This window comes from Pteropus vampyrus, unplaced genomic scaffold (genome assembly GCF_000151845.1).
Source record: "Pteropus vampyrus isolate Shadow unplaced genomic scaffold, Pvam_2.0 Scaffold2, whole genome shotgun sequence".
NCBI classification, from domain to species: domain Eukaryota; kingdom Metazoa; phylum Chordata; class Mammalia; order Chiroptera; family Pteropodidae; genus Pteropus; species Pteropus vampyrus.
The window spans coordinates 27,211,201-27,232,922 of record NW_011888783.1 but is presented as its reverse complement, the minus strand read 5'-3'; the positions used below and the strand labels follow the sequence as shown (position 1 = coordinate 27,232,922).

General features: G+C 34.7%; 1 protein-coding gene and 1 pseudogene across 2 annotated transcripts in view; one reads left to right on the top strand and one right to left on the bottom strand.

The window, feature by feature from the left end:
* Nucleotides 1–572: 572 nt before the first annotated feature.
* LOC105291170 (CD302 antigen) overlaps nt 573–21,722 on the bottom strand; it is a 107,106-nt gene continuing 85,956 nt past the window's right edge. For both annotated transcript variants that reach the window (XM_011358799.2, XM_011358794.2), the window contains 5 exons: nt 14,502–14,612; nt 8,549–8,665; nt 7,703–7,876; nt 6,209–6,235; nt 573–963 (listed from right to left, as the gene is read on the bottom strand). In XM_011358799.2, coding sequence (XP_011357101.1) covers nt 761–963; nt 6,209–6,235; nt 7,703–7,876; nt 8,549–8,665; nt 14,502–14,612 — 632 coding nt within the window. In that variant the 3' untranslated portion in view covers nt 573–760. The remainder of the gene's footprint in view (nt 964–6,208; nt 6,236–7,702; nt 7,877–8,548; nt 8,666–14,501; nt 14,613–21,722) is intronic.
* LOC111739558 lies at nt 16,289–16,407 on the top strand (annotated as a pseudogene).

Sequence of the window (21,722 nt, the reverse complement as noted above, 5' to 3'; positions counted from 1 at the left end):
ACTATAATACAAGTGTTACTCTTACTGTCAGCCTCCACACCTTCCTATGGTATAGCTGTAATTTTTTTTGTTTCAAAAAATTGATAAAATTTTATTAAAATTCTGACCATTTGTGGTCAGTACTAAATATTATTTGTTGTCCAAAATGGTGTTCTAAAAATAATGAAAATGTAAAATTAGTTGAATTATGTGAAATATGAGGTGCGAAAATCTAAAATTTTCTACATCTAAATCATAAAAGAAGATAAGAACTATAAGGCATTATCTGTCAGAGTAACCAGCATGAGTGATACCTAAACGTATAGGAGCTATTTAAAGTCAGGTTTATTCCATAAATCATGTTTATTAATAAAGGAACAAGACCCAGAAATTTCTAAAGACCTAGTGATTATTAAAACTATAGGTAGAATTTTCTTTTTCCAGCTGTAAACCAAAGTGGTTCAACTAAATGGAAGGGAAGTCGACTGGGTTTTTATTTTTATCTGAGCTTTAAGGTTTCCTTTACTCAAGTGAAAGGTAACATCTGGAGAGGTGGTTAAAACAAGTAACATATCTAAGATCATTCCTTTTTCAAAACTTTGTTTTCATAATAAACCCAAAGATGATTTTTTGTCACAATGATACATGAGAATAAAAAATGTTACTGAAATAAGTAAATATAGCATAAAAACTCAGTTTTCATTGTCAAATTTTATATTGAAATCTTGCACAGGAATCACTGACAATGTATTTATTGTCGTAATGTGAGATTTCCAAAAACTCAGTGAAACTGAACAGCATGTTCGTTTTCTTCTGCAACTACCAAAACACAGTCGTCATTATAAGGTGATTGGGGTGCAGTTGAAAAAACTGTGGTGAAACCAGAATCCAAATTTCTTTTGTACAGGAACCAAACAATTGCTCCCAAAACTGTCAAAATTACTGTGCTAGCAATCACCAAAGCTGATATTAAAATGTGGTTATCTGAAAAGGAAAAGACAAAAGAAAATATGGGAAATCAGGGTAACTCAAGTTGCTAGTATTGCATGGGGGGCACAATATAGTTTCTTCATGTAAATATTTGCCTATTTTGAGAATTTTCCACATTGGTGAGAGAAACGACATATTTGTTACTATCAAGATTTATGTTTTTCTTAGCTCGAACAATTGCTGTACTTAAAAAATTTTATGTAAATTTTGGAATTCTCCAAAGTTCCTAAAAATCTCCCTCTTATTATTCTATATATTTGTGTATTACTGAAGTAATTATGTACAGCCTTACAGTTCTTGGCTATTCAAAATACTTGTAATCTTTTTGTAGGACTTTAGTTTAATCAAGTGAAATTACTCAGTTCAGGACTTAAGAGGAGGACAATGCTTTGAGAAAATATTTGTATTTAGTAGTAAAAGAATGAAAAAAATCAGTTATTCTCTTTACAGATGTATTTTTGCATTGTGATTATTTGAATATACTCATAATGCTCTTTTCGGCCGGGACTTGGAAAATTGAAAGCAAGAAAAATCTAGCCAAAAGTTAATTTGTTAAGGTGAGGGAAAGCCATTGATATTAAAAATATTGACAGGCTTCTTTATATAAGAAGTTGGTAGAAGTGAGGAAATAACCATAGCCGAATTGTCTTCTTTTCAGTCCTAAAATAGATGAAATTTTGTCATGATCACAGTTTATTAAGGTGTGCGGGCATGTTGTTCGTTATTAGATGCATTTAAGTGGAAAAAATGTTACGCCAAAAATTCTGTAAACTGAGTTCAAATGGGATTCTTTAATTCTTGTATTTTTACATTCTGCAAGTGGCCAAGCTGCCCCAGGGCCTTTGGTTGGCTAGCTGCATTAGCAGTGAAATGTGGAGGGATTGCCAGTCTTGAGGCAACTCGTGAGTGGTGTGTTAATCTCTTCGGTTTTATATATGAACTAAAGGATAGGTCTGCATTAGAAAATTTGTTATCTGTTAATTACAGGAAAAATTAGTTGCTCACTACTAAGGAAATAATTGCTATTTAATACTAATTTAAACTAAAAAGAGCAAAACACCCTTTAGGAAGAAATTTTCCTTCTTTAGCCTAATAAAAGGCAGTTGAGGAAACGTGCAACAAACATACTAAAACATAAGCTTTCATTCCCCTCATTTCTCAAACCCATATAATCCATCTTCTTAACCAAAAGTCAGCAGTAATCTGACTAAATGCAGAAACACATGTATTTTATATGGTTCTTGTGTCTACTACAGCTGGAGTATTAGCCACTCAGCTTTGAGATGTCACTTGGTTTGCCTGACAGTGCTCTCTCCATTTTTCAAACTGCTTCATCTTTTTGGACCCAAAACCCTGCTTGGTTAATCATTTGAGTATTTTATGTAAATAAAGGTAAGTATGTATATGTAGCTGATACGTCACTGCACATTACTCCCAAGTCCATTCTACCTTGAGTTCCCTTAAATGTTAACACCAATAGCTACTGTTAAGTCATCCAATCTCGTGATTATACTAGGTAGGCTTTACATTAATCATCAAGACTACACATACATCTTTTTTCCATTCTGACCATTCCTCTTCCTGCAACCTTCCTTAATTCTAACACTGATTGAGACCCAAATTACAAAATCCACCTTTAAAAAATGATAAACACTTGTTGGACTCTATCATTTACAGGCCAGTTTGAGCTCCTACTGTATACATAAAACTCCCAGCTTTAGAAAGTGGCAGAAAATTCAAACCATTCCCCTTGGTTTATGCTGATCCATTCTCTTGGATATCCATCTTGTCTTTCACGCTTAATACTAATATCTACTTGTCCGAAGGAGATATAACTCCTGCATTATCTCCAGTAAGCCTTTGCTGCAGCCTGCTGAAGCTAACTTGCCATTTCCTGTGTGCTTATGCACCATATATATCTGAGTGCAGCCACTTTTGTTCCCAAGGGAATGGCAGGCTTTCAAACATCCTTTCCATTTCCTTTTGGTCTTCAGTCATTCTGCTCAAATATGGCCTTCCCTGGCTACCTTACTAGGAAAAAAAAAGGCAACACCCCTCTCCCTTTTTTCCTGCACACACATCCTTTTTTTCTACAGTATATGTCATGTGACACATTTTACATATATTTGACTTCACTAAGATGTAAGCTTGAGAGCAGAGGCTTTTTCTATTCACTGCTGTCTTCGATGTACAATTGAAAGCCTGGAAGACAATTGTAGTTACACATTTATGAGATGTTTTTTAATGAATTTAAAGATAACAAGTTTAAGACAATGTTGGCCAGATCTTTCAACTATTCCTGATATGGATTTTGAGACCCATCATAGACCCATTTGATCTTTTCTAAACATGTTTCATTTTGCATATATTTTTCTTAAGTATACATACATAGCTTAAAATTCATGGTTCTACAGGGAACGCAGTGAACAGTACTATGCTGCTCCTGCCCCATTTACTCCTCGCCCTTAATTTCTGTTCCTCACAATTAACCCCTCCTGTTACTTTTCCGTCCCTCCCTCTTTATTTCCCCCCAGCACTTCCACACACACACACACACACACACATACACCCACTATGGATGTTGCCATTTCGCCTTAAGAACTGGATTTCTGAAGGCGGGGCGTCTCCTCCCATATGCTCACGTTGCACCCAGGGTATGGTTGGTGGCTCCACCTGGGGTGCGAACCCAGGAACTGCATATAAAGCAGACATGCTAACCACCACCATATATTTTTTATTTTTTTGCTTCTATGCTTCTAAGGAACGTGCTTAAACTGCTTTTCTTGATTTAATTTTTTAAATTGCAGTGAAATACACAAAATTTACCATTTTTAAGTGTAGTTCAGTAGCATTAAGTGCATTCACATTGTTCTAGTATGTTATCACCATTTATCCATAGAACTCTTGCAAACCTGAAACTATAAATAATAACTTCCCTTGCCCCCCCACCCAAGCCCTGGCGACCACCATTCTACCTTCTGTGTCTATGAGGTTTACTATCCTAGGGACCTCATAATTGGAATCATACAGTATTCTTTTTTGACTGGCTTATTTTGTGACGGAGCTTAATGTCCTCCAGGTTCATGCATGTTTGTAGCATGTCAGAATTGCCTTTTTAAGGCCGAATAATGCCCCATAGTATATATACCACATTTTGCTTATCCATTCATCTGTTGAGACACTTGGGTTGGTTCCACCTTTTGGTTATTGTAAATAATGCTGCTGTGAAGATGGGTGTACAAATATCTTTGATTCCTCCTTTCACTTCTTTTGGGTATATACCCAGAAGTGGAATTTCTGGATCCTATGGTAATTCTATTGTTAATTTTTTGAGGAGGTACCATACTGTTTTCCGCAGTGGCTGCACCAATTTACCTTCCCACCAATAGTGCACAAGGTTTCCAATTTCTCTACATCATGGTCAAAACTTGTTCTGTTTCTTAGATAGCCCAGTGGGTGTGGTGCTTTGCTTGACTTTCTAAAATGTAACAAATATTCCTCTTAAAGAAGAGAGAGAAATACGCACATATTCAAACACTCCTTTTCTCTTTCATCATAGTTATATTATGGTAAGCCCCAAACAAAATATTCATGATATGCATACCTGACAAAGGAGTTGCATCCATAATTTTTTTAAAAACTACCAACAGGAAAGTGAACCAATAAAAAATAAGGGCAAAAGACTTGAACAGGCATTTCATAAAAAAAGACATCCAAATGGCTGATAAACACGTAAAGGTGCTCAATATCATTCATCACATCAAGGAAATTAAAATTACAATAAGATCACTGCATACTGCAAAAATTAAATAGGTTGACAGTAACTTTGGAACACTGGCAGTAGGAATGTAATACAGTTCAACCGCTTTGAAAAATTAATGGTTTCTAATAAAGCTAAACATTAGCTACCCTATGATTACAGTTCCATTCTGGAATATACTCAAGGAAAATGAGAATATTGGTCCAAAGAAATGTTTGAAAATGTCCTAGGCAGCTGTGGGATATTAGTGCCAAACTAGAAATGAGCCAAATGCCCATAAATAAGGGAATGTACCAACGAGTATATTTATAATATACTATGCAATAATAAAGTACAGTATATATGCACATGGACGAATGTTAAAAAAAAAAATCCCTGAGTGAAAGAAACCACTAGAGGTAGATTTATGTGAAGTTCAAGAAAAGCAACTCTAATGTATGCTGATAAAAAGCATAGTAGTGGTTACTGGTGGAGTAGGGTGGACATTTATGGGGAAGAGGCATATGTGATGGAAATGTCCTCTGGATCTGAGCGGTAGTTACACAGGTGTATACGTAAGCAACTCTCAAGGTGTACATTTAAGATTTGTGCATTTTACCCTATGTTTATCTCAAAATATGGAGATTAAAAACTATACAATTGACAAAAATTCAGAAGTTTTATAATGCACTCATATACTGCTTGGAATGCAAGATGGTACAACTTCTCTAAAACAGTATCAATCGAAGTTATATATTGACTTTCAATTTAGCATTTCTGGTAATTAAACATGTATTTGAGCAAGGTGACTGATTCTTTGCAGCATTGTTTGTAATAGCAAAAGTTTGGAAACAGCCCAGTAGTAGTCTGAAGCTGTTTAAAAAGCTACGTGTATCCACAACAATGTAAGAGTGTGTAACTGTAAAAAAGATCAATTCATAGATAATGATATGGAGAACTATCTAGAATATATTAGTGAATACATGACTAAGTCATGTATATCAGTTTGCTTATTGGCAAAAGAAACAAGAGGGTTAAAGAAGAAACGAATGGTGCCCGGTAAGGCAGAATGGGGGCAAAATGGGAGACAGACTTTTTAGTGTTTGCCTTGTATAGTTTTGCTTTTTGAACCATGTGATATATTACTGGATCCTTTTAAAAAAAAATACATTTAGTAAACCCTTTAGATGTTTCATGAATTGTAATTATAGCATGAGGTGAAAATTTTTTAAACAAAAGATGCAGAGTCATTTACTACAAAAACATAATGGAGTTCAGTGAGAAAATATAATTTGGTGTTTAAAAAAATATTCATTTCAGACATAACTTGAAATTAATCATATTTAAAATGTTAAGTCATATTACTAAACTAACAATTTGTTCAATGTCTGTATGAAAGTTCTACTTTATGTTAAATAATTTTTTAAAGGGGTCTTAAGTAGTATTTTAACTTGCTAGAATCTTAATATATTTTTGTGGGAAAAACTTTACAAGACTTACCTGATAAATATTTCTTTTCATATGGAACTAAAATAGAAAAGAAAATTTAAATTTAACTTTGCTTTATTCTAAGATTGCCTTTAAATACTTTCAAAGTAGTTAAAAATGAACCCTTTAATAGCTTAATATCATTCATATTTTTACTGCTTGATCATTTGCCTATTTTATCTGTTTTGAACTTAGTTTTGAAAAAATGATGTAGAGATCTAACTGCATTAGCTTGGTTGGTGATAAAAGAATAAGGGACTCAAGAAAAAGATTATGATGAGGTGAGGGAAATAAAAGGATTTTAGTTGGACAGTCTGTAAAAATAAACATAGTAAAAGTATACAACTGTAACCTTAACCTCATGGATTTGCTCACTATTTCTTATATTTCAGAGCTATAGTTTAATTAAAAAATTGATTTATATAATACAGCCCTGAGGTACAGTACATAAAAAAAAATTTTTTTTTTAATCCAATAAATACTGGAAGTTGAATGCTACTACCATTAAAACTATGACAGATTTTACATAATCACTATAAAACTAATTGTGGTCAAGAACTCTGCTGAAGCAAGTAAAAAAAAAAAAATGTATCTCATTCCAGATATAAGTAAAGGAAATAAATAATCAGAGACATGTATAGTTTTGGTTTACATTTGAAATAGAAGTGGGGAATACTAAGGATGCAAAGTGAGGAAATGGCTTTTTTAAGCATCCCAAAATCATATTTTGAAATTTTAAGTGTCTTTAATGAAAAAACAGTTCTTTTTAAAAGAACAAAGTTTGTCTAATGTTTAACGATAACACCAAAATGTTATTGTGGGACAGGATAACTTTGTTTACTAGAGCAGGGGTCCCCAACCCCCAGGCCGCAGACCGGTACTAGTCCATGGGCCTCACAGCAGGAAGTGAGTGACAGGCAAGTGAGCAGAGATTCATCTGTATTTGCAGCCACTCGCCAGAGCTAGCATCACCGCCTCCACTCCACCTCAGATCATCAGGCATTAGAGTCTCATAGGAGCACTGGTCCCTGGTGCCAAAAAGGTTGGAGACTGCTGCACTAGAGCATTCTAATGGGTCAGAAGATATTTATTTTTTTAATCCAGAATAAATTATAAACTACAATGCAATTTTTCTTTATCCACCTAAACAAAAGAACTAATGTTCTTGTACAGAAACAATTATTTGTAAACATTAGAATTCTGGAATCGGACATGATATTCATCACCACTTTACCTGTTCAATCAAATCACAGGCAAAGATGCTATGATAATTCCTTTGAACAACAGAAGAAATTCTGACTTCTTGTAAGTTCTAAGAAGCAGATAGAATAAAAATATGTATGGTTCACCTGATCCAGCCCTATCTCTGAAATGTAGGAGAATTAACGTATTTGACTTCAAAGAGATTTGGGAGCAAACCATCCTAATCTGAAATCTTACTCCTTATATTGAGGCACACTTATCCCACCCTTCTTAGAATGGAAAAATGTCTTCAATTATACTTACTAGCTGCTTTACAAAGGGTTCCTTGCACAGAAGAAACTTCACAATTTCCTTTTTTCCATTCACCAGTTGTGGTGTGCAAATAGGCACAGGTGTCAACTAGATCCTCCTCATCGTCTTGATCTGTCCACTTACCAAATGTCATATTTGACTTATCAAACCACTTGAAACTCTCATCTGTCAGATAAGAATATTTTCAACATCATCACAATATAAAAGAAAGCCAAAAGGGTCTAGAATTAAAGGTGGGAAGTTATTAAGGTATGTCTGGTCTAAACTTTTGGTTGTAGGATTTAAATTAGAAGGAGGAATATACTCTGTCTATAGGAATATACTCTTTATTTGTTCAAGAATCCTCTGAAGATGTCATATTTGTAAAGAAAAAAATGTAACATTTTTATGGGAAATAGCCAAGAAAATGGCTAAATGATTAATAGTAACCTTAGTAATTTCATTTTGGAAATAATTATATGTGAACTTTATATTCCATAGGGACAATAAATACATTAACATGATATAACCCTGATACTTCAGTCTACCTGTATCCTATTAATCATTGACACTAATGCTGATTTTTATTACCCTACCATATTGCAAAAGTACTGAGCCTAGAACCACATTTTAATCCAGACAAAAGAATCACCTTTGACTTTCACATATGAAACACATTGAGCTGCTCAGGAAGAAAGCTGTAGTACAAGCCATGGGTGCATACTAAAAATACAGTATCTGGAGACCAGAGGAAACATCAGCTTAAACTAGAGAATTGAAGAAGCTAAAAAAGTCACCAATTTTATAAATATTAAGGAAACAAAGTTGATATCCCTCAAGGTAAAATGTATCACTTACCATCTGTATCAAAAAACATGCCTAGGAGGATATTATCTGGACCTTTCCATTGCTTTTTCAAAGTATCCAGTATAAAAGCATTTTCTTCTTCATTGTGTATGCTTATCATGTCTGCTCCTGAAATTATTTTAAGAAAAAATGTCAGCATGTTCCCAGAACTGATGAAAATCACATGAAGTATATAAAATTATACATTATTATATATGCATGTTACACTTTTACATTTTTAAAAAATTTAACAAGAATAATATACATTTCTGAAGAGAATATAATCATGAGAAAAAATAACGTGATAATGATAAATTGAGCAAAATCATTTTATACTCTCATTCACTCGTAACCACATAAACTAGAGAACATAGGGAGGCTTAAGCAGTAAAACACACTTTACACATCTCTCAACTTTTCCCCTTTACCAGCTTACTCTAGCAATCACAGCCCATCCTGCCCTCATTTCACAAGTGTAGGAGAGGTAGCTCTGACCACACCCAGGAGAGCTGTACAGTATGAGGGCAACTTGCCAGAACAGTCCCAAAACCTAGTGAAGTTTTAAGTAACAAGCAGTGTCTGACCTGCCTCACTTAACTGGACTTTATGCACCTTCTGCCTGAAGCCAGTGTTTTCCCATATCTTCCTTTGTGGTCATCCTTAGGACTAAGTCCAGGTTAAGGAAACCAACTGATAAAGGAGGTCCTCATTCTCATTGGATAGCTGATTTTTCCTGGGAGTGTCTCACCTGGTTCTAGAGTAAGGAGGAGCAGGCACACATATTTTGTCTCACAAAAATTGTTTTATCCTTAACAATCTATAAGCTACATAGCAACCTATAAACATTAGTAACTTCACTTTTCCAAGAGATATTTAACCCATTTCTTACCCGATGATTCTCTTGCAAATTAAAAAAAAATAATGTCACTATCTTAGATAATACCTATGAGAAAATGCTATGGAGTTTCTCTCATGATATTTATATTTTTGCAGAATAAAACAATGATTGAATGATGACATCAAAGCTTAGTATAGCAACCAGAAATCTGTTGGGGAGGGTAGCTCTAACGCCTGGGGAAGACAGGAAAAACAGGTAACATCCTTTCAGCTGTCCTCAGCTAAACGAGGAATATAAAAATGTTCCTAAGAAACAAGACTTTCCAGCCTTAGGTATTATGGAAATAACAACTTTCCTATTACTTTCCAAGGAGAAGTAGTTGATCCTACACACATTTTAAAGTTATCTTGGAGGCTTTGTGTACTATAATGAGTTAAAATACATGAAGAGATAAGAAGTCTTTCCTACTATTGAATTACATTCTTCTCAAATCACGCTGATGACAAAGGCTCTGGAGAACTTCAGAATACAGGCATACCACAGAGATAATGTGGGTTGGGTTCCATACAACCACAAAGTATTGAAATAAAGTGAGTATTGCGGTAAAGCAAGGCATCTTTTTGCGGGTGGAGGGTCTTGCCTTCGATTTGTAAAAATATATGTGAAGCACAAAAGAATGAGGTATGCTGGAACTGTCTAAGATCTGTGGTTCTCCAACTTTGGTGTGCATCAGAATCAGCTGGAGGGTTTGTTCAAACAGTGCTGGGCCCTACACTCAGAGTTTCTCTGATGCAGCAGAAATGAGATGGAGCCTGAGAATTTACATTCCTAACAAGTTCCCAGGTGATGCTGCTGCTGCTGCTGCTGCTGCTACAGAGACCACACTGAGAATTACAGGAGGCTTAAATAATAAGCTATTTTTATAATAAGCTAATATTGCATTTATGACCACTCTAAAATCAATATTTTTTTGTAATAACGGTTAAATGGGAAAGAAAAAGAGCTCCTATTATGTACTGATACAGTAAGGAAAATCTGTATTAAGTTACATCTTTTAAAAGAGGCTTAACCAAGAAATTTAACTATGGGGGGAAAAAAACAAAAATCTCCTCCCAAAACATACCATACTGGTAAAAAAGAAAATCACAAACTGGGCAGACTAAAGCTACATTATAAATAAAAAATAAAAAAGCAAACATCTTAATAGAAAAAAAAAAATTGATCTCAGGCTAAAAAAAGTCACTTCAACCCCACAAAAGGAAAAATAAGAAATATGTGAAAAATGCAGTCTCACAAAAATTAAACTTTCAGATTAAACAGTGTTGGCCTTGAATGTAGAAAAATAGGAACTGACAAATGGTCATTTGGAGTAAAAATTAGTACAGCCTTTTTGAAGACAATTCGGCAAGATGTCTCAAAATCCCTTTTAAAAGTACATACTCTTTGACCTAACAATTACGCTGAGGCAATCATTAAGCACAATCACTGATGTTCATTCAATACATGTTGCTTATGACACTGAAAGAACTGGAAATAATAGGCAACATCAGAGGATTAATTAGATCAATTATGGCATTCCTCTATAGTGGAATAATGTAGTTATTAGGAAATATGTATTCCATATTTACTGCCATGGAAAAACTTTTAAGGGAAAAAGTAAATTATAGAACAGTTTACCTGATCTGTCTGTCTGTCTGTCTGTCTGTCTATCTATCTATCTATCTATCTATCTATCTATCTATCTATCTATCTATGGCAAACATTAAAATTACATTTGCCTAGAAGGAAAGGGAAGGTCTAGAAGGATACTTAATCAAAATGTTAATAGTTATTACATTTCCTTAGGGTGGTGCAATTTAGGGTGATTTTGTTTGATTTTTAAAATATTTGCATATATGTTTTTCTAAGTTTTCTATAGTGATCCTTAATTGTGTAATTAAGAAAGAATTTTTAAAAGAAAAAAAAATTGACCTTTAAAATACTTAATAATAATACTGTAATCAATCCAAACTTGAGACTCAGCAAGATTCTTTCTCTGAGTCATATCGCCATTTTAACTCTGTGATGGTTCCAGCTGCTATCACCTCCTGTCTGTTAAATGTCATACAAACTTTTAATCTGTTTTACCCTAGTACACACGAGTACTTACTTGTGAAATGTGACCAAAGTGCCACACTAGAAAAATCCTCAAGAGAAATACTTAAGTAGGTTATAGTTTAGGCTTAAGTGTTCAGAGATGAGTTTTCATCCTTCTCTCTGACCTTGTAGAAGCCAGTGGAACTTTAATGATTTTTAACATTGTAATCTAATTAGATACTGTATAAACTTAAATTACTATGTCAGGCAAATATGACACACTTTCATTTTCTTTAACAAATGACAGCATAAGTCCCTTAAGAATACATGTGCACAAGCAAAATTTTCTTTACAACAAATTACCAGTGACACTACCTGCTGAGATGTAATTTGGGTCTTTAATTCTTTTTATGGCTAGTGACATAGCTCATAGATCACAAACAGGAGAGACAAAATATTTTTTTCTCATAATGATAATATATAAATTAAAGGTAAATGTTGCAATATAAGAAAAAATTTAGCCTCTCACAATTATTTTCCTAAGTGAATAAGAGTATCAAGAAAAAAGATATTACTCAGCCATAAGAAGAGATGAAATACTGCCATTTGTGACAACATGGATGGACTGTGAGATAATCATGCCAAGCAAAATAAGCCAGAAAAAAAAAGTTGAAAATCACATGATATTACTTATATGTGGACTATAAACCTAAAAGCAACAAATGAACAGGACAAACAAACAGACTCATGGACATGGACAATAGGCTAGTGGTTACCAGAGGGGAAGGGGAGGTAGACAAGGTAAGGGGGGTCAAATATGTGGTGACAGAAAGAAATCTATGGGAGGTGAACAGTGTAAATATATATATATGCCTTACTGTTAAAATGTACAGCTGAAACGATTTCGTTAACCAATGTCATCATAATTAATTAATTTAAAAAAAAAGAAAAAGGAGAGGTAACATAAGTAAATTAGCACAAGGCCCTGGGGATATTTCTAAATATAGCTCTCTGCAGCCCAAAAGGTAACAAGTAACTCATTTTCTATACATACCCCTAGATAGGTTTAAGATATGATTTTGTATATTCTAGTATTCCTTGTGCTTTGTCTTCTACATACAAAGCAAACACTGAATTAAGGTCCATCTACTGTTCTAAACCAAAACATCCTAGCCAAAAAAAGTAACAGTATTATAAATTAATTGTAGCTAATTTTCTGATTCATGAAATGGGTATTTCACTGGAAGCAAATGTGATTAAGAACTCTGGTCCTAAAGTCAGTCAAATAAATGGTGAGGTTATCAGAAATGTATGAAGAATATTAAATCAATAAGGTAAACTGAATTTATACATTTTAACAGGGAGAAGACATTTTTCTTTACACACGAGACAAATTGTATAAGTAGATCTGTACACAACAATTTAAAATTCCTAAATGGTTACTCTGCTTGAACTAATAGAGTTAATGAACTTCGAAACAAGCAATCAAAAATCAGGCCACAGAGTTGCTGAGAGTATTTCAATTTTGTTTTGCTTTGTTTGCCAAAGAAAAATAGCAAATACAGATAACCACGGCTGATTGGTAGAGGAAGTGAATTACAAGTATTCACTGTGCCTCTGTACAGTAAGCAGTTGTTTAATTGCTTAAGATGGGTATTAAAGCTGGACAATGAACTTTCACTTTATGGTTCATGCAAGCTAATAAGAATATAGAAACGTCTTCTCAACTCTCAGCCTCCAATATAATTTGTTTATCGACATCTGTGTTTATGTCTAAGTATTGCTAGTACAAATGAGTTTTTAAAAAGACAGAATAGTTGTAGAGGAAATCGCATTTAAAAAACCTTGTAAGACCAGCAAAATTCCTATTATTCAATACTCTTGAAAAGAAACCAGATCGACATGTTGGAAATTTTGTCTTGTTTTCAAAGAGCCAATGTTCACCATCATTTAAAAGGTAAGAGTTTTTCCAAAGGAAACAAATATGTATTGAGTACTACGTAGCACTTAGTAGGATTAAAAACTTCTATGCTTAACATTTATTCTCTCTATAATAAATGGATATGCTTTTAATTAAAGTATCTCTAATACAATTTGATATTCTCCCAAAATGTTTTACTGGTCGGTTGTCAGAAATTATGTTTTTAGATTTCTAAATGCTGGAGTGATAAATGTGCCTAAGACAAAATTTAATGAAATGATCAAGAGATCTTCAGATCTCTAACAGTAATATAAAGCACTAAAGAATCAAGGACTCTCATCTCATCATCGTAGATATTTCGGTTGAAGAAGATGCTAGTTTATATCATAGTTTAGTTTTAAGCTGATGAGGATCACAATAATTAGAGGCTTAACAACAAGGATGCACTTTGGGCTAAGCAGCCAAATATATAAAGGGCACCCAAGCACGCCTTTTTAAAAATAACATTTTTATTTAAAATACTTCACAATGTAAAGCTACAAATCTGTTTCCCAGATAATATTGTACACATCCTCTAGCAAACAGCCTTTTCTCATTTTTCTTTAACATACACTTCTTTACCACAGTCTCACTTCATGGTCCCATGTAGTCTGACCTCTGCCCACACACATGCCCGAAACAGTACTTTCAGAGCAGAAAAACAGAGTGATTACTAAAGTCACCCTAGTTTGAATCCTGGCTCTGCCAATTTCTGTGTGACTTCAAACAAATAATTGAACTAAATTTCTTCTCTTGATGAAAGGAGGCTAATAATAAACTACCTGATAGGTTTGTTATAATAATTAAAGCCAGTTAAAATATATGATGTGCTTAGGCACAGTGCCTGGCACCGAGTACACACATTTACTGTTGTTGCTAAAGTTTTATCACTCTGCTTTGGACAGTATTGTCTAACATCTGTCTTCCAACTCAAGAGTTAAATGTACACACAATTCCACTGCCTGTGACTTGTGTATTGTAGAATAAAATTATTATAAGGATCCAGGTAAAAGTGAACTATGACAAAACCACTTTTAAAAAATATTAGTGAACACTATTTACTGATTTATGTGGGGGGAAAAGCTCCTTACCATGGTCAGTACACTGATTTCTGGCATCCTCTATGCTTTCTACTTTGATGGTTTTTTGAAGAAAAATGTAACAGCTGTCTTGGAACTGAACCCAGGTAGATGAAGGACAGTCTATGTGGAAAAAGAGAAACACTGTTAAATAACTCGAGAATAAGAATTTCATGAATTCCTAAAGATAAGTATATTAGATATTAAATTTTCACAGAAAAGCAATTGCCCTTGTTAATTTAGCAACAAGGCTCTGAATCTCTGTTAAAATAAGAAATTGATGAGTATGATAGGAATTACTTTTCTCCACTGTATATGTGGGAAAAGAGAAATGTGCAAGTGATTCTCTTCTGATTTTACTGAACAAAGTTTTAAGTCTTTGGGTTGCTTAGGAGTTAAGACATAAATTACAGTATTATTGCCAACATTAATTGCTCGCTATAATGTTATCTTTTCAGTATGCAGTAACAATGTCAAAAGTCTTAGTTTTACAAGATCTTTTTGTTAAAATTAAAACAGAATAAAACAAGTTGCTCAAGTTATGAATATTCAAACAAGTTTTCATATTGCACAGGAAAACAAGATTGATGTTCTTAATTTAACACCTCATCAAAGCTAGTTCTATGAAACAGATCCATCTCTCTTCCTCTACTGCTGTAGGGTAGAGACTCACCTCCTTCATTTCTGCATTGGTCTCTCTTTTGTTGTTGGTGGTCATTATAAAGGCATACATTTTTAAGCGTTGGTTCTGGAATTTCATTAGTTAGCATTAGAAGCAAAAGTAGGCCTGTAAGGGCTTGGTTTCACTAGCCAGAATGGATAAAGGATATGAGGATTTACTGAATTCCAGTGAATAAAGGAGCACAAGGCCTTAATTTTCCATATTCTCTTGGGTCTAATAGGGAAAATCAGTAAGATTTTACCTAGTTTTATTTTAAAGTCCTGTATGTACTATAATTTTAATATAAACAAGTAGAAGAATGCCCTACTACAAAGATCAGAACTTAACAATCAGCTGTTTGTCCAAATTCAGCAACCTTGATTTTACTAAGTTCAGAATATAGCAGAGACTATTAGTTGTCCCCAGTACTTGACCTCAGCGTCTTATGTAGTACAGAGTACGTGGCCACCAAGCTAGATTACTTCCCAGTCTTCTGGTAACTTCTGGATAATAAGTTGTGAGCAGAAGTAAAATGTACAAAATGAGCTTTTAAAAGGAAGAAGTGTGCTACCTCAATCCTCCTGCCCCTTTCCCACTGGCTAGAATGTAGTTGGCCATCTTTAATCCTATAAACAATGGAAACGGCCTAGGAATAACAGAGCAACAAGGTGAAAGGATCCTAGGTGGAGCCATCATATCATACTCAGATTGTAACGAGAAAGAAAATCAACTCCTATCTGTTTAAGCCACTGTTAATTAGGGTCACCGTTACAGCAGCTGTATCACTAACTTAATCAATACAATGGGTTACTTAAAATTATCCTAATGTATGAGATGCGAGTTTTTCCCTGGCCTCATACTGCTTGTTTCATTTGGTAGTTTAACCATCCAAGATGTACTAGCAATGAGGGTAGGTGTCCCAAAGCACAGTTTATCCTGTGCACAGGTTTTTCTTTTCCTGCTGTTTTATAAGCACCTGCATTACGCATGGGACTACCTTGACTTGAACTCTGGTAGGAATCTAGAACTTTCCCATTATGGTGGCTTAAAGATAGCTGGATAGGGATATTTTAGCCAATAAGCATTTTCCTTTGGGAAAATGCTCTTCATGAAATATTAAGTAAAAAAAAAAATTCTAGTCTACGGCCATGCCACCCTGAACAAGCCCGATCCCGTCTGATCTCGGAAGCTAAGCAGGGTCAGGCCTGGTTAGTACTTGGATAGGAGACCACCTAGGAAGACCAGGTGCTGTAGGTGTAAAAAATAAAAAAATAAGGGATTGTAAACTGACATGGTCCTTGCAATCTGTGAGGTCAACCAAGGGTTACCTTGCCTAAAAAAAAAGAATTCTGGCTATAAAATTATATGTGCAGTGTGATCCCAAATTTTAAAAAGCAAGGAAGTACAGAAAAGGTCAGGAATTGAAGAGCCCAGACACCTTTGTAGGAAAAAGGTTCAGGAAGGGGTGGAAAACAAGATGCTTGGTTTAGAGTCCGTATGTGGAGCAGCTAGACCCTTCGATCCTCTTCTGAGAAACAGTACTCAGCCATGTCATTTTCACTATACACCTCTGCTGCCTTCTTTGAAAGTGTGGTCCTCACTCAGAGGAAGACTTTTATTTCTCCAAATCTACTTCCAGACCATCAAACATTATTCTCTGTCCACTCATCCTTTCAGATCCAGGCCATCTACATATACCACCTTCTTCAAGACATCACCAGTGGAATTTATTTTGATGTCCATTTGCAATTCCATTACATAGTTTTTCCTCTTCTAAGTCACCATCCAACGACCGGGTAAAGTACCAGAAGGAACATGGCTTTGAAGTCAGACAGACTAGGGTTTTTTATCTTGGTGGTGAGACCTTGGACAACTTATTTCCTGTGTTTCCTCAGGGGGAAAACAAAAATTCATTGGATGGTTGTGAACAGTAAGTACAAAACTACACAGCATAGTGCCTAATACAAGGAAGGTTCTCAAAACATGTAGCTTTTATTAACTATCATCATTCTTGGTACCCTTCCCTACTAGGCAGTGACATCTCTGAAAACAGGGACTGAGCCTCATTAATTATTGGATCCCAAACACCTCAGAAAGCGCTTGGACTATAAAAGAAATTTAAAATATTTGCTGAATGAATCCTGTCTCTTTTTCATCCTTAAAAAGCTTAATATATCATCTATTCAGCATCTTCAAACACTCCCTTTCCAGTGTATTCATCGTTTTCTTCTAGAAGCATGCTAAGTTTCTTATAACCTAAAATATAACTGGATTGACCTTGCTGCCATTTCTCATACTTTTACTGGTATATCTTTTAAGAAGTAAACTTTTAATTGAAATACACCATACAATGTGCAAGTCATAAGTATATAGCTTGGTGAATTTTCATAAAACGAATACATCCATATTACTATCAGCAAGATTAAGAAACAGAATATTAACCCCTTTTAGTCGCCATTCCCCTCCAAAGGAAATCACTATTCTATTTCTAATACCACAGATTAGTTTTGCCTGTTTTTGAACTTTATAGTAATGAAATCACACAGTATGTACTCTTTTCTGTCTGGTTTCTTTTGACAAACATTACTTTTATGAGATTCATTCATGTCGTAGTATGTAACCATAGGTTGTTCTTTCTCAATCTTCTGTTGATTAATATTTGGGTAGTTTCTAGTTTGTGGCCACTACAAGTAATGCTGCTATAACATCCTGTGCATATCTTGTGGTACATATATGCATGCTTTCTTGTGGGCATATTTCTAGAAGTGGATTGCTGGGTCATAAAGTGTATACATGTATCTAGTTTTAGCTGATACTGTGAAACACTTTTCCAAAGTAACTATAAATCTTATAAGTAGCAAGTAATTTTTTTTAAATCCAGTTTGATAATCTGTCTTTTAATTGGAGCATTTCCATTACTATTGAATGTAATTACTAATGTACAAGTTGATATCTACTATCTTACTATTTGTTTTCTATTTATCCTACTTATGTTCCTTTTTCCTCCTTTTATCTTCTTTTTGGATTAAATATTCTTAAATTCCATTTTTTTCTTTTAGCTTATTATGTATTCTTTATTTTTAATTTCTGTAGTGGGTGCTATGAAAATTACAGCATGCAACCCTGGATTCTTAGTATCTAAAATAAATTAGTACTTTTACCACTTCTTAGACAATGCTAGGATCCCAGACAAAGCTAGACATATGTACCTCCCTTCATGCACCTCCCTTCCTTTGTGTTTTATCACTATTTTGCATGGTCAGTGTTCCTTTAAACACATATTTACCTACTCTGTTGCTCTTCGTTTCTTCTTACATTTTTTGTATTACTGAGATAATTTTCCATTTGCCTGAAGAAATTCCTTTGGTGTTTTCTTTAAGTACGGGTCTACTACAAGCTCCCTTAATTCTTGATTTTCTGTAAATGTCTTTCTATTGCCTTCATGTTCGAAGGGTTTTTTTTTTTTTTTTTCCAAATACGGAATCCTACAGTGGCAGCTTTTCTTTCATTTAAGATGTAATTTTATTGTTTTGGCTTCAATTATTCCCACTGAGAAATCCAGTCAGTCTGGCGCTCTTTCTGTCTGCTTTCAAGATTTTCTTTACCTTTGGTTTTAGCATTTTGATAGTGTATGCCTACTTGTTTTCTTTGTTTTTTTAATCCTGCTAAAAAATCAATGTACTTCTTGAATCTGTAGGTTATTGGTCACTTTTGGAAAATAATCGCTCCAAATAATACTTTTACTCCATTTTCTCTCTCCTCCCTTTCTGAGACTCAAATTATATATATGTTAGACTTTTCACCATGTCCCATATGTTCTTTTTGCTCTTTTCTATGTTTGTAATACTTTTCACTCTCCATACTATAATCTTGTTCTTTCTGGTTTACTATCCTACTTTTCAGTTTTAACAAAAGTGCTGTGAAACTCATCTATTGAGTTCATAATATCATTGATTTCTCAGTTATAGAATTTCAATGTTTATATTTTTATATATCCTTGGTCTCTGGTGAAATTCTCTACCTTATTATCTATATCCTTGAACTTACTAACAGTTAAAGTCTATTTCTGATCATTCTAATTTCTGGGTCATCTGTTGGTCTGTTTTTATTTTTATTTTTTCTTTCCCCTTTTGGCCTGTGTTTTGTTATGCATGGTAGTTTATTTTTGTTTGTTTGTTTAAATCAAAAACAAGACACTGTGTAGGAAAAAATGAAGAGACTCTAGTTGATGTTATTCTCCTCTAGAAAGGATTCTGGTAGGCAGCTAGAGTACTGAAGATTACATTAATACAATCAGGGATTGAGTTGACCTGAAGAGATGTAGCCTTTGTGAGGCCCAATATCCATGGATTTCAATGGAAAGTCTTGATCTTAACTAGATCCCCTTCTCTTTGGCGAGTTAAAACTATAAGTTTTGTCTCCTTAAACACCAGGAGACTGCCAAAAACTCTGCTCTACTTTTAGCTGCTTAAAATTTTGGCAACTCTCCTAAGAGGAAAAATAACACACACAGTATTGGGCTCACCTCAACAAACTACCTTAGCAGCTATCTGAGCTGCAAATACAACTCTTGTGGGATTTTCTCTAGATTTTCTAGTTATTCTTAGTGGGAACATTAGCATCACACTCCCTTATAGTCAGAAGCAGAATTCCCACTTTCATGCTTTTGAATAATTTTTCGTCCATCTAGCCATCATCCATCCAACAAACATTTGCTGAGCCACTCGTATGTGTCTGAATGAGTAGTGCTAAGGAGTAAAGAGAAAGGGATATAAAGAGGAATGAGCCCTATACCTAAAGTGTTCAGTCTCTTGGTAGAGTTAGACATATACATAAAAGATGTTACAAATGTATGACTGGCAAAATGCTATAAAGATGTAAAAGAAGGAGAAATAACTTGTAGAGTAAGGGACATTTCAAAAAGGAGGCAATATTTGAGCTACAACTCACAGAATAAATGAGTTTGCCATGCAGAAAAGGAAAAAGAGAAAGAAATCCCAGGCAGAGGGAATGTCGTAAAAACCAAAACAACAGGCGCCTAGTAAAGAATCAAATATTCGTTGAATGAGTGAACTAGGCAGGTCTCTCCCTCCTCACTTCTCCCACCAGATAATGTTGTCTCTGTATTAAGACATGATTGATAAAACAAATAATCATTTCCAGAATGAAACTCAAATCGAAAGTCACAAGGGCAGATATTCTGAATTGCAAACTTTGATTTTCTTTTTTTCTTCTCTTGCTTTTTCCTTTTGATTTTCTTTAGCCTTATGTAATTTTAAAAAATGAAATGGAAATGGACCCCATCACCACATTTAATGATACCTGAAACACCTTTATAAATCATTGGAAGTACTTGAATCATGGGTTGAGAAATGTTCCTTGTATTATTTCTAATGAAAGCTACACATAGTATTTCCTATTGGTAATAAATAACTCAAAACTTTTTAAAAATCAATAATTTAAAAACACTTTATATGGAATAAAGCATGTCTATTAAGTACACAAAAAAAATCAAATCAACACCAAGTGAAGTAAAATTTACAAATTACTTTCTTGTATACTTACAGTTAGTTCTTATGCTTTATAAATTATAATGAGCTCTGATCTCTAAACCATCTATTGATTAAAGTGTATTCTTATTCTAGCGGCAGCTCATGTGTCAATTCTCCATGAAGTGTCCAACCCTCACCTTCCTGTAACCTCTGACTTCTCAGAACTTCTATCTTTGTACTGCACTATCTGTGAGAGTCCTTTCTAGCTGCAAGAACTACAGACTTGCTCAGGTTACCCCAAATGATAGATATCTATTGTACAGATATATGGGGTAATAAGAAAATTGAGGTTCCTATCTCAGCAAACAGGACTCTTGGGGTTCTTATACCAGGTCCCACTTTCGGCTACTGCCTAGCCTAGAGTAGTCAGTCTCTGTGATCTGTTAGTGACCTATTGCCATGTAGCAAATTAGCAGCTTAAACCAACAAGAAACCTTTATTATCTCACAAAGTTTCTCTAGATCCAGAATTCAGAAGCAGCTGCTTCACTGGGTGATTTTGGCTTGGGGTACCTCATGAAGTTGCAGTCAAGATGTTGGCCAGGGCCTCAGCCATCTGAAAATTGAATTGGAGCTGGAGGATCAGCCTCCAAGAAGGCTCATTCATATGGATGGTGAGTTGGTGTTAGCTGTGGGTAGGAAGCCTCAGTTCCTCACCACAGGGCTCTGCACAGGCCTGCTAAGGAGTCCTTATGACATGGCAGCTGGCTTCCCTCAGAGAAAATGATTCAAATGAGAACAAGATAAAAGTGCAATATCTGTTTAAGCCAGCCTTGGGAGTCACACTCTGTTACTTCCACAATATCCTATTGGTTATATAGGTCAGTGCTCTTCAGGGTGGGGGTGAGCTACACAGGAATATGAATCCTAGGAGGTGAGGATCATTTGCAGCTGTCTTAGAGGTTAGCAACCACAGATAGTGATAAGTACTACAAAGAAAACTTAAAACAGAGAACAAGATCCTCAGTGTAAGGTAGAGGTTAAGGTTACAATCTTAGAAAGGAGACTAAGAAGATATCAT